General features: G+C 46.6%; 1 protein-coding gene across 1 annotated transcript; it reads left to right on the forward strand.

The window, feature by feature from the left end:
• The first annotated feature begins 745 nt into the window (after positions 1 to 745).
• LRRN4 (leucine rich repeat neuronal 4) lies at positions 746 to 10127 on the forward strand. Its single transcript, XM_048299376.1, has 5 exons — positions 746 to 828; positions 2334 to 3027; positions 4212 to 4416; positions 5478 to 5615; positions 6700 to 10127. Exons 2-5 carry the CDS (start codon positions 2349 to 2351, stop codon positions 8171 to 8173), a joined length of 2496 nt encoding a protein of 831 aa, XP_048155333.1. The 5' UTR covers positions 746 to 828; positions 2334 to 2348; the 3' UTR covers positions 8174 to 10127.
• Positions 10128 to 13401: the final 3274 nt, after the last annotated feature.

Raw genomic sequence — 13401 nt, forward strand, 5'->3', positions numbered from 1 at the left:
AGTGGGAGATGGTTTATGTTGTCAGTTTTACTTATCCAGCAAAGGATGAGAGACGTAGCAGGACGGGAATTCTCCCAAGCCATGTGGTACACAGATGCAGAACAGAGGACACGACCCACGCACAGCAGGACCGGGAGAGACCTCCCAAGGCTGTCACACAGGGACTGAGATGCTCCACGCCCTCTCCATCGGCAGAGAGAATTCCTCTCTGCGGGAGGAGCAGGTGAGGGTTTCATTTTTGACATATCCTAAGGGCCTCCTTAGGAAAGTAATTTGTCCTGCCTGAACTTTTCCAGGATTTACTCCTAAGAGCAAGACTCTTAGAAATTTAAACACTTGAAGCCCCTCATTGGCGCCTAAAGAGAGACCAAAGCTCATGTCAGCCGGCACAGCCTCAGCTTTACATCGTCCTGACCTGCCAACAAAGGAACACAACAATTCCTTTCCCTCCCGCCGTCAGTTGAAGACGTGAGAGTTGGGACTATTGACACTGATCTTTTCCCTCTGCCCCCCTCTGCTTAGACAAAGACAGACAGGAGCAGCCCTGCCTGAGTGTTGGGAAATAAGAGCCCTCCCACCCATCTCCTGCTAGGGCCAAGGGAGCAGGGAAAGCTGCCTGGAGCCGCCCCCTCTCAAAGCTGGATGCGGGGGAGCGAGCCTGGAACAAACGTCGCCTGAGCCTGTGGGCAGAGCCGGGAGCAGGGAAAGCTGGGAACAGAGAAGAGGCATTTCACGCTGTCGGCTGAGTCACCCCAAGTGTATAAAATCAAGGCCAGGCAGTCGGAGCCACTCCGAGCGGAGGCACGAGGCACCGGGACTTTTGGACAGGTACGTGCACGCGGATGCGGTTTAGAGGCAAGGATTAAGATTAAATCTGACACTGGAAGACAACAGTCCAATTCCTCCCATCTTCTCCCTGCCAGTGTGCAGCAGAGCAGGGGATCCAGCGGCTCCGGTGACCGGGAAGCCCTGAGGCCGCTTGCCTCTTGCACGGTTCCATCTGACAAAAAAGGGCACAGACAACCAAAATACATTATTTTGGTGGTCCGGTATATACTGTTTTCCTGGTCCCTACTTCAAACCTGGGATGGCAGCGAAGGATAACAGTCTGGGCGAGACCTGGCATCATTCAGGGAACAGCAAGTAGAAATTACACTTTGGAATAAGTCTGAGATATTTCATAATACGTGGGGCTTTGGCCACCACCCTACACTGTAACATATTTTTGGACGAGGAATGATCATTTTGACGCCGAGAAGCACAAAAAGACACCTCAATAAGAAAAGCACTAGTTTGAGGCTGAGGCTAATTCCTTCCTCTGACACAGATTACCTGTGGAAACCTCGTGCAAGTTATTTAGGACTTTTTTTTTGACAAAGACCAGAGCAGGGGTGGGAGGAGGAGGGAGCACAGAGGGAGGTGTAACACTAAATAACATGTTTCTTGGCACTCAGGCCTCTGGGGCCCTGATGCAGGAGCATACTCAGTTTCTGACCACTTTCACTGAAATGTGGTTTGGGAGCTGCATTTTCAGTGGATCCTTTCCCAGCAGCTGGGCCGTGCAGCCTGTCTGTGGCTCTCCTACAGCAGGGCCCAGCCCTGCCACTGCCTGCCAGACAGGCTGTGGGGCACTGCCAGCTGCTCAGGAGCCCCAAAGCGCCTCTGGGGTCCCCACTGTGACTGTCCTCAGAATGGGGCAGAACTGCCCTAGCAGAGCCCACACAAGTCCAGGAGTTTTGCTGTTCCAGCTTCTGTCTTCTAAGGGAAGGAAAATCCTCCCAACACAGGAAAGGCACTTTTACCTGCCCACTTCATCACAACTCAGCCCAGTTTGGGCTCCTGTGCTTTAAAGTTTGGCAACTCTCCTCTGTCCTTGGACCTATTCATTTGCTTTGCACAGACAACCTCACAGAAAACAATCCCGTTCCACAGGCGCACTTGACCCTGTTGTTTGGGCATCACCCCACTGGAAAACTCTTCTCACTGGGCTGGCCAAACTGGACACTAATGCAGCAGGACAACCTGCTGGCACTGAGAGTCCTGGTGTGGGATACAACTTGGTTCGTGCTTCCTGCATGAAAAACTGTAGGCACACTTAGACTAAGACTGCATGATACTTCTGTCCCCAAGGATTAATGTTTACTTAGGCTTAATTACAGAAGAGCTATTAATTATTCCTTATCACTGTCTGGATATAATAGGAAAGGGCTTATAAAATGTTTTACTTTTAAATAGTTTGTAGATGCCTGGAGGGATTTTAATTTAGCTTGAAATGTTGATGTTTTGTTTTCCCCTCCCTGCAACAAAAATGAAACAGATCTTGCAAATTGCAGGCACCTCGGAGAAGGATGTTGTCACCCTTGCTCATCCTCCCTCTGCTGGTGGGGACCACGGCATATGGCCCAGTGAGCAGAGCAGCATCCAGGGATGTCACCACCTTTTTCCAGCTGGCTCAGGAAGACCCTTGGGAGAATGTTAATCTCACCAGCATGACCTGTGAGCATCGGAAGAACAGGACCTGGATCACCCTGCAGCTGACCAACAGCAGCCTGACAGCTTTCCCCATCTGCCTTCCAGAGGCCCTGGAGACCTTGGATCTCAGCAACAACCTCTTGGAAGAGGTGAATGGCACAGAGATAGCAAACCTCCCACAGCTGCGTGTCCTCTCACTGAGGCACAACCACCTCTGGTCAGTGAGGTGGGGATCTGAAGTCCTCAGCAGTCTCCTCATGCTGGACTTGAGCTTTAATAAACTGTCATCTGTGCCACCCTGCCACGGCTCTGCCCTGCCTAACCTGAAGTGGCTGTCCTTGGCTGGAAATCCACTGATTGAAATCCAGCCACTGGCTTTTTCCTGCTACCCTCAGCTGCAGGTCTTGAACCTCTCTGCAACGCTGCTCGGGCAGGATAACAGCAGAGGAATTAAAGAGTCTGCTTTTGCCATCAGCACAGATCCCAACGAGGCCATGAACAGGCCTGGAAACTCCATCAATGTGCTTGATCTGAGCGGGACCTTTCTTGAGAAAAGTGAGTTTCTGGGTCTCCCAGTGTAAACATGGGGCTTGGTCAGGCCAGGGGAGCAGAAGCCTTGCTGGGATGATGGCTCCCATCCTGGCTGAGCCTGGAGTGCAGGGGGAACACCTCACACTGAAAGCTGCAAACAGCTGGTCCAAGCATGCAAGGCACTCTCACGCAAACCAGCCTCCCAAAGGAAGGGCAGAGACCAAACACCATGAGACAGGACGATTTGTCCCAGTGTAGTCACCCACCTCAATTCTAATCCCACTGTCTGCTACTGACAGTCATCCCCCTGTCAGCCCTGGGATTAGTTTTGGGACATACAGGAGGAAATTAGTTTCTCTTTCCAGACAGGCTGTTGAAACCTTTCTTTGTCCCCACAGCTACACTCAGCTTTTAGCGCAGCACTGAGTAGCACAGAGAGAGGCTTTTTGTGCCATCCACAGCCAGCCAAATACTTCCGCAGAGGGGGGAGACAATCCCTGCCCTGAGCAATCCACAGGATGTTTCTTTCCTTTTGCCTGCCTCCCCTGCCTCAGTTTATAGCTGAGGTGCTGAGGCACACAGATGTGAGATGCCTTGCCCAGCTGCTCTCAGCCTGGGGCAGAGCCAGGGCCTTCGGGGCTCCTCAAGCTAGAGGCTTCACTCCAACTCACATTTAATAGATGCACCACCAAATTTCCTCTGTGAATTTGCCTAATCCTCTTGTGATAGTGAGTTACCCTAATGAGTCATGGGATGGAAAGGCCCTTTTGTACAAGACCTATTCTTTCAGTTTCATGCCTCTTGGCTATTTTTCCTGTGCTAGGAGAAATAAGTGATTTGCCTTTCTTGCAACAGTCGGGACCATGTAGACCACTTCTCTGAGCAGAGAAATCCTTGTTCATTTAATCTCACCCAACAAGAAAGCTATTCCATATCTCTTATCAGCTTTATTGTCCTTTTTCCCCAACTTTTCCTCTGCCCTATGACAGCCTGACCTGCAGGGAATGTTACAAAAATGCAGCTGCATTTTTCTAATACATGAGTGTTTATACACTGGTGTATTCATTTTTGTTCTATTCTTTTCCCAAAGACAGTAGCTGCAGAAGGTGACAGATACTTTATGTCTATGAATTCAAATCCTTTTTCTAGGCAGAAATCCACAGGAATCCTCTGTTTAGGCAATAAGTGTAAATACTTTTCTCTTTCAGTTCAACCAGAGTGGGCCAGAGACTTGCCCAACCTCAGATCACTTCACTTGACAAAGATGCCACGTTTAAGAAGCCTCAATAGCAACTTCTTCAAGTCTCTGCCTGGTCTCCGAGAGCTGCACTGTCAGGACTCCCATTCCCTGGGTTTCGTACAGACAGAGATGTTTGACAGTGCTCCTCATCTGAGCCATCTCTCACTTGAGAAGTGAGTTGTTTTCTTTTTTGTCCTTCCTTACGTAATGCTGTCTTTGCCTCACAGTGCTGTGGTGCCTGGGAGCTGACTTGAACAGTTTGTTATGAGATTTGGCAAGGAGGTGCGGACTTGCTGTCTCTGCCATGTAAAACCTGTGATCTGGCCTGATAGAGCTGATACAGCCCAAAGAGGCAGCATGGGACTCATAGCACAATTAATTGTTTGCTTGAGGTTGTATCCATTGTGCTCCCACTCCTCTGCCTTATCTCCCTGTCCAATGGATGAATTCATCCAGCGCTGTTCAGATCAGCACAGACCCACTGAATCCCACTTGTGATATAGAACAGGCTTCCGACACCTACAATGGCAATATCCCATCAGAGGAGAAGCAGGTCACTGAGGATTCCCTGCTCTGCAAAGCGTGAATGCTGACAATTTCCTAAAATCTGTATCTGGGAAGGAGACTAAAATCCTGTCCCTCCCACTTTTACTTTGAGAGTTTAATATAGTTCCTTGTTCAGCATTAGTAAAAGCAATGGTTTCCTCCTCCTTCTAGGGGTAGCACCTCTTGGTACGAAATACTGAGAGGGGCAAAAGTCTGAAAGTGATTTATCCAAATAAGAGCAGGTGAAGTGCACACAGAGCAGTCAGTATAAAGGAAAAGATCTGGAGAGCACTTTAAAACATTTTTATAATACCGACCCAGATTATAAGCATATCAGAAAACAAACACTAGAGCACTGGCTGTGCCTAGAAACCAGTTTCAGGAAAAGAAACCCACTTAAAGAAAAACCCTATGGATTCCATCCCCATTTGATTGCCCTACTGAATTTACACAGCACTTTCCAATGTGTGCAGGAATACCAGTTCAAAGTGCTAAAAATCATGCCCAAAGTAAAAGGAGTAGCAGTAAAGGTCCTAGACAAAAGAGAGCATCTTCTGAGCACGCAAAGCGCAGGATGGTGGGTTTCATAACTGGCTACTGCCAAGGGAACTGGGAATAGTGCTAAGCACACTCCAGTTGTTGGAGGGTAGCTCAGTGTTTTCTAATTACTGCATTTGTCATCCTGTAGCTGTAACCTGAGTTCCTTTAATCCTTGGAACATCAATTCATCGGATGGCATCACCATCAGCTTGTACGGGAATCCTCTGCTGTGCAACTGCCAGCTCTCCTGGCTGCTGTCCAAGCCCGAGAAAGTTGTTCTGCAAAAGTAAGTGAGCTCAAGGAGATAAAGTAATGCTCTTCAGACACAGCTTCAATGTGAAAATTGTTTGGGGATCAGACATTCACCGCCGTCTAAGTTATTCAAATTTCTCGTGTGTTCTTCCCTTCCACAAGAGGTAGAAATGCAAAATAATGTCCCTTTCAGGGACAAAGCATAAAGTGTTATTAGCTGCGGATTTAAGGTGAGAATATTTTCCTTCTGGTTTGGACCATATTTCACTATTAGCTGAAGATAGAAAATGAGCTGTCTTGATGTGCCAGCTCTGGGGGCAGAAACTGAAAAACTTTGGAAGACATTTAACAAATCATTTCCTCGTAACCCTGCTATTTCCAAACCTTACATCACCACCAGCAGCCAACAAAACCCCTTGCAAATAGCACCATTTCTCACCTATTGTTTTCATGCTCTCCCACAGTTTTACAGACTAATTACAGTAAGCTGTGGCTAAAAGAAATATTTGCATATAAATGGTCTCTCCTCCTTTTGAAAGGCCACCAAGAAGATTTGTCATCAAATCTCTCAGAGAGCAGGGAAGTAGATTGTTGAAATTAGATAGTTTGTCATCGGGATGGGTTTAGCAATTGCATTCTTTACCTACCAAAACTTCAGTGTCTGAGTAAGTAAAGAATTCGATTTTAGTCATTTGAAAGTCCCGACTCAGCCCACCTCCAGCTGCCTAAGCCAGGTGAATTAAGAATCCTGGGAATCCTGTTACGTGTCTCTGCCTGTGTTCCCCTGTTACTGTGGCATTAAAGTCTGACTCTTTAAAACAAGTTGCCTTGAATCCCGATGCCCTTTGCTAAGGTTCACAGCCATTGTACCAAAGGGTGCTTCCCCTCAGGCAAAAGATATTCCTGCACCTTATAAAACCAAAACCAGCTAAATTCCACAGTCAGTGCTGTGGAAAGCTGCCTGGACTATTGCTAAAACAACCTAGCTTTGGTCTAGGTTTCACATCCTCACCAATATAAAGATGGTTTTGACAGCAGGTTGCCAGTTCCAATCCAAGCAGTCTACAGAAACTTGTAATGTTCTTGTGAATCTTGACTATTCTGGTTTCCCTCTGCAGGGCTTGGGAGACTTTTTGCACATCCCAAGAAGATTCGGGCAGACCTTCAACATCTTTTTCACTGCTGGAGCTCTATGATAGATGCCAGTCTGAGAGCAATGTTACACTGCCGGATTCAAACACGGCCTCTCTTGATCACGATGCTTTCAACTTCACCAGTGGTGATGCCACTGCTGTAGTAACAACGGACTCAGCGCTGCTGACCAAAGATTTGACTCACACCAGCTCCGTAATCCAGGGGGATGTATGGAGCACGGCAGCATCTAACCCAACGCTAACCAAAGACACTTACACCAGCTCTCTAACTAAGAGGGATGTATGGAGCACGGCAGCATCCAACCCAACGCTAACCAAAGACACTTACACCAGCTCCCTAATCCACAGAAATGTAATGAGCACGGCAGCATCCAACCCAACGGAGCCAATGCTAACAAAGGCCAACAGTTCCTCCCATGAGGAGGAGGCAGTTTCTGAATCCACAAGCAATCCCCCCTCCTTGGCATCCGTAACCTCCTTCCCAGTTTTTCTCAAAGAGCTCTTTGCTCAGTCCTCAGATCACAGCTCCACAAGTCAAACTGGAACAGAACAGCTACAGAGAGGGCTCAGAACAACCGACGCCACCTTTCCCCAGGAAGGGCCATTCAACCAGACCACCAGTGATTATTCCACTGGAGCAACAGCAGTCTCCCGCACCACCAACCATCACATTCACTCCTTTGCCACCCATGCCATGGAAGGTGCCCCCCGAACGAGTCCCCCACAGCTGAACTCCACAAGGAGCAGCGCCCGGTCAGAGCCCGCACCCACCACACCATCACCACATTACGTTGATGACTACGATTACGAAGAACAACCAAAGGAAACCCCGGTGCAGCTGGCACACATTGCCTGTGACTACAATCCTTGCAGGCACCTGCAGAAGCCGTGCAGTGAACTCCAGAGCGTATCCCAGTGCTCATGTCCTGGCACATCGAGCGAAGATGAGGTTCCAGACCCACCCAGGCTCAGAGAGGTGATTGAAATCACAGACAGCTCTGCACAGATACGCTGGTGTGCCCCGTATTCAGTTGTGCACACCTATGAGCTGATACTTCATGCCCAAGACAACGAGGACAGGCAGTTTGTCATGGACAACATTTACCCCACGGCCAGGCAGTACACTCTGTATAACCTGCTGCCATTCACCACTTACCACATCTGCGTGACTGCTTCCAACAAAGCAGGGTCGAGCCAGACAACAGGCCAGGAAATTCCAGGTAATTCGTGCACCCGATTTAAAACAAAACCCAGCTACAAGTATGTTTTTGCTGCTCTGTCTGCAGCAAGTGGACTCTTTCTCATTACCACAATTATTTTGTCTGTATGTCTGTGTAAGGCATGTAAAAAACCTCAGAGTGAGCAGTATGGTACACACTTAGTCTCCTACAAGAACCCAGCATTTGATCATCCCTTAAAACTACAAGCCACTAATTAGCTCTGGGTTATTGCTCTACACATTCAAAGCTCACTGTCTCCATCACCTTGGTGTGTTTTTGTGAGACTCTGAAAATGTCCTTCAGCAAAACTATGAACCATCAGATTTCATGACCCTGATGTTTCTAAGGGAGAGAAAACAACCAAAAAAAAAAAAAAGAGAAAAACTCACAATGAAGGTAGTCAACAAGAAAAAAAGTCTTTGGACTCCTGTTCCTGTGCTAAGCAGCAGCAAACCTGGACACTAACCTTGAAAAGTTGTTTTTATAATCACCTACAAATAGAGTAGCATAAATTTCACACAGTGAGAGGCTGCCTGGCCAGCTGTCTGCCTCCATTATCTCTCATGAACACAGTCAGATGAGAGCTGTAATCCAAGGTGCATTAAGCTGAGCAAGACACACTCTGTTTTATTCACAGAGCAAAGCTGGGGGTTCAAGTTTTTTAAAGGTATTATCCATAAAGAGAGTACAGCTGAAAGGAGTGAGTGGGCTCAGTGCACAAGGTGCTGTGTAGCTCCAGCTCCTTTAAGTAACTGCAGTGGATGCAGATGATCAACCTAGCTTCAGTTCAGGAAAAAGAAACATGAAATTTAATTGTAGTCACAGATTGTGCAGGATCTGTAGGGCAGGGGTAATTGCTTTGTTCTGAATTTTTATGATGTTGTTCACAACTGAGCCTCCCAAGTGCTTCCCCAACACCAGCTCACAGGCAGTTGGGAGTGTGCAGTACAGCAGCGACCCACAGAAGTGGGGAGGGGAGCATATTAACATTTGCTTCCCAATGGATTTTAAGCAGAGAGGATGATCCGTCCCAATCATCCATCCCATCTACAGATTTAGCAGCTGATGATTTACCTCATACAGCGGCAGAAAGCCAAGTAGTGAAACAGTTTAATGTGTGTGCTGCTGAGACTTGAAAAACCCAAATCCCCTGCACTAGCAGCAGGCAGTTCTGCAGACATCTTTCAAATGAACTCTTGGGTGCCAACTTCTGCACAATAATAGCAAGAGGTGCTGACAATCCCAGCTTTGAGCTTGCCATTAGAATTTGAAGAGATGTTTGTGTAAGGGCAGGCGGTTGTCCCGATCTGGTATTTCCCCATAGGTTTTAGTTCCAGGAGCTGCCTGTTCCTGCTGCTGTACTGACACAGTGCATAAAGCCCCCTGAACTCTGAGGGGAAGGTGCTGTACTGTGTAAAAGACTCTCTGCTCCATTCTTTTGGGGTTTTTAATGCTTTCAGTATTAACAAAAATAAAAGCTACACAGCTATGTTCTGGTTTTTTGTTAAAGACATGGCTCTTGGTGTTGTCTTTACCATCTACAATGTTAAGCCTGAGAAATGAATTCCTTTTGTTGTTTTGGAATGAACTTTCAACGTGTAGTAAATAAATGTTTTTATCATGGTAAATTTGTGTTCTCTGATGTCCCAAGAGCTTTCATTTTGTACGTGGCAGAAGGAGGCAGATACAGATTCCTGCCATGTCTGTCCTGAGCTCCATGACTCAAACTCACAGTAGAAGTGAAATGCAAATGGAGAAGATAGGATGGTGTCACCTTTCACTTTGAAAATCTCTTTTATTTTTTATTTTCATATTCTGGTAGTTCAGACTTTTCTTCGTTTGGACCTAGGTTTTTATACTTATTTCTGGCCTGGTTTTTCCTGCATTTTCTGGAGGGTTTAGTGAATGGGTACAGATGGCCGTCATTTGAAGCAAGCAAATGAGCCAAAGACTCGTTATCCCAAATTGGGGCAGAGATCATATATCTCCTTGTGTTTGTACAACATAGCTCTAGGAGACCTTGACTGGGGTGTTTGGTTTTAACAGAAACAAAGCAAAATAAGAGATTGTGAATAGCAATTTATATTGTCTTATATGTTATATTGAAGATTAGCTCTAGAGAAGGACAAAAAAAAGATACTGCAACTGAAAATAAAGATTGTTCCAACTTAACTATTAGTCCAAAGCAAGAGGATATCATTTAAAATGAGGTATTGAGAGGACACATCTCACTACCCTTTACCACACTGCAGCTCATAATCGCTGAACTAGAAGGTTCATCACAACTGGTTTCTCCAACCAGTTCTCACTCCAGCCTCTCCTGAATTTCACAGCCTCCAATTCTTAAAAGTGCCCTTTCTGGGAGCCACACAAATATACAAGTCCCACAACCCCCACTTGTTCCAGCTTAACGTAACCCTCAACAGCCCATTTTGATCCGAGCTGATGAACCATGCTGAAACACAGATGCCCCCGCCAGGGACAGTGCCTCTCTCTTGCCTGGTAACACTCAGTCCTTCCACAAGTGGAATGCAAGAGATTGAGCAGCAGGATTAAAAACATGGGATTTGTATTTATCAACACCTATGAGAAGTATCAGTGCTTCAAATGCAGATTTTTTTTTTTTTTCCTACTACAACTTTATATTTTCACTGGAATTCATTTTAGTAATGACCAACTAAACTCTGTTTGCACTGGAGGGAGCTCTCAGAGCACTGCTCAGGACTGGGGCAGTGAGGGGAGCAAAGCAACCCAGGGGCTGCACAGAAACCTTCCCAAGAAAGCCATTTTAGGAAGCTGCCCAGCTTTGCTCCACCTGCTCGCTCCTTCCCCTCTTCCTGCTTGCACCCAACAGCAAATCCTGTTAGTACCTCCAACTTCAAAGACATCAACCTTTGGCAGTGTGACTGGAATACCCAAACATCTCTGAAACAATTTTTAAGAGCTATTAAAAGCCAACATATAGAAAATATATAACTAATACTCCACTTACTGTTTCACAGTTCCACTCGTACTGTTTCTCTGAGAGGAAGGTCACTTGGGGGAGGTGCAGAAAGCATTGAAATACAGTTTTTGAACAGCTTGTGTCTCTGGCTTTTCTTTCTCAGAAGATCCTTCTCCCCCAGATCCTTCTCCATTCACTTGTCAGTGTTTTTCCTCTTTCCAAAGAACCAAGTCCAAGCAAAGAGAGTAGGCAATGGTGCCTGTGGGTGCGTCCCCTGGTTGTCATAGCAGAAGTGCGCAATGCTCCATCTCTAACAGCACTTGAAAATCAGTCAGAGTCTCAGCAGAAACACTCTGGGAATTGGAGCTGATCCCCTCCATACAGGGGAAAAAAAAGGCTCTGTAAGGGCCAGAATTCTTGCTGGCTGTGAGGAAACAGAGAGGGGCACCTTGCTTTTGGTGCAACAAATGCCATTTAGAGGAGCAGTCCCTGAGAGCCTTGTAAGCAAGTGGGTGGGAAAGCCTTGTAAGCAGGACAAGGTGCTTCAGCCTGATCCCTCTCAGCGCCAGAAGGGATCCCACTTTTCAGAGCTGTCCCAGGCTAGAGGTGTGACGGGCATTAAATGAGCCATCTGGGAGATGGTGCAGCCCAAGGCAGGGAGCTCACACCACATCCCACGCTCCATCAACCTCTTCATGGAAGGAAGCACAAGTTCAACCCCGAAGCTCCCTCCGCAAGCCCTGCCCTGGAACAGCCGTTCTCCTTCACAGGGATCTGTGGAACAACACGTTTATGTGGAGTTAGAAATGAGGATGCCTCTGAGGGCTCAGGATATTGCTTGCCAAGAAGCCTCTGATTTGCTCTTTACCTGTGAAACACAGAGAGATATTATCACAGGTGAGAACATGTTCCATGTTTTCGGAAACAGGTATTCATAAAAGAACATGTTTAAACTCCGGGTGCTTTTTATTTTTATCAGCTCTCCAAAGGATGCAGAGTTTGTTCTGAACAGGACAATCCGTTAATCCCAACCTCTCTAAAAAGTAATCAAGCAGCAGTACAAATTAACACTATTCGGGAATACATTCAGGAAGCAAGGTTAGCGCTCTGCTGGCACCTAGAGGGAGAGGGGGGAATCATCTCCCCAGGTATTCCCACCGGGCAATACTCATTCTTTCACCAAAGAGCTTCAGCCTGCACCGTGCAGACCAAGGGTCCCTGACTTACGGTACCCGTGTGCTCCTGTGTGTCCTCACCTACTCCTGTGTGAAGGGAAAGAAGGCAGAAGTGCTGAGAATTAACAGCAGCAACAGCCCCAGTCCCACAAACTGTTACTCAGCAGCTGGTCTGTCCCTGCCTCTAATTCCTTTTGTAGCCTTCTGACCAGAAATTTCTCTGCCAACTTGCCACTGATAAGGAAAAATGTAAGTTTTTTTTGTAAGAGCAGGGAGGGAATTACTGCCTGGAAAACCAGTCTACGAGCGCAGTAAGATTTTTTTTTTTTTTTTAACTATTGTAGATTTTAGGCAGAAAGATCAGATTGCATTCATTGCACTTAGAGAAAAATAAATAGCAATGTTTATACTGGTGTCCTAGCAGAACAAAATCACTATCAATGGAGTGTTTTTCCTCCCTCCCAAACCACAGGGCAGCCCTGTATTTTGTGCTGCTACAGAACCCTCACCCTTCAGTGCCGGGCGACATTACCTACAAGTACACACAGTAGGGTAGTACTTGTATGGCACTGCAGGTATTCCCTGACACACTCCCACAGTGTGTGTCCTCATTTTTTCCTAGATCCTTTGCTGAAAAGACTGTGAGCAGCCTTTTGATCTATGAATGTCAAATTAGATTTTTAAAGGAACATAAGTGAGAAATAACTCTCAGAAAATATTAACAAGAAATGGAAGGAGTAGGATGAAAGGGACGAAAACTTCACTATACATAGTCCAGAGCAGGAGAGAAACAAAGCAGCTCAGAAGAAATCAAGTAAAAGAATCCCATGAAAATCCATAAAAACCAGAATCCCTCATACATTGTCTTCTCCAGGAGGTGGAAGCAGCGATGCACCCATCCCAGCCAGGCAGGGCTGGCACCTCCTGCAAGGCTCAGCCTCAGGCACCACAAGCCCAAACTTCTGGCATGAAACTCCAGATAGAAGAGGGGGGGAAAAAATCACATACTCAGCACTAAGGAGAAATTTTCTTCTTTGAAAAACAAATCTATATGTTGTGCAAAAAACTTTGTGCTGGGAAGACTTGAGTACTGTGTTTATTAAATGTTCAGAAGCTACTCGCTCTTATCAGACCATGGTTAAGGAATGGTACTTAACTTATCTAAGGCCAGAGGGTGAAATGATGTCACCCTCTTTTTGGCAATCATTCCTTCTGCTGTCATCACTGCTGCCTTGAGGATTCCCAGTGAGTTATCTCCAAGGAAAAACAAAATACCACCCCCCATTCCTCCTCCCCCAGACTAACCTCCATCTCAGGAACATTGGGC

The sequence above is a fragment of the Corvus hawaiiensis genome, chromosome 3 (genome assembly GCF_020740725.1).
Source record: "Corvus hawaiiensis isolate bCorHaw1 chromosome 3, bCorHaw1.pri.cur, whole genome shotgun sequence".
In the NCBI taxonomy this organism is placed as follows: domain Eukaryota; kingdom Metazoa; phylum Chordata; class Aves; order Passeriformes; family Corvidae; genus Corvus; species Corvus hawaiiensis.

Bases quoted from the DNA above. Each gene is read 5' to 3' on its own strand.
- LRRN4 (XM_048299376.1), top strand. From the start codon at position 2,349: ATGTTGTCACCCTTGCTCATCCTCCCTCTGCTGGTGGGGACCACGGCA. The intron at 3,028-4,211 runs GTGAGTTTCTGG...TTTCTCTTTCAG, and splicing joins CGGGACCTTTCTTGAGAAAA to TTCAACCAGAGTGGGCCAGA. The intron at 5,616-6,699 runs GTAAGTGAGCTC...TTCCCTCTGCAG, and splicing joins GAGAAAGTTGTTCTGCAAAA to GGCTTGGGAGACTTTTTGCA.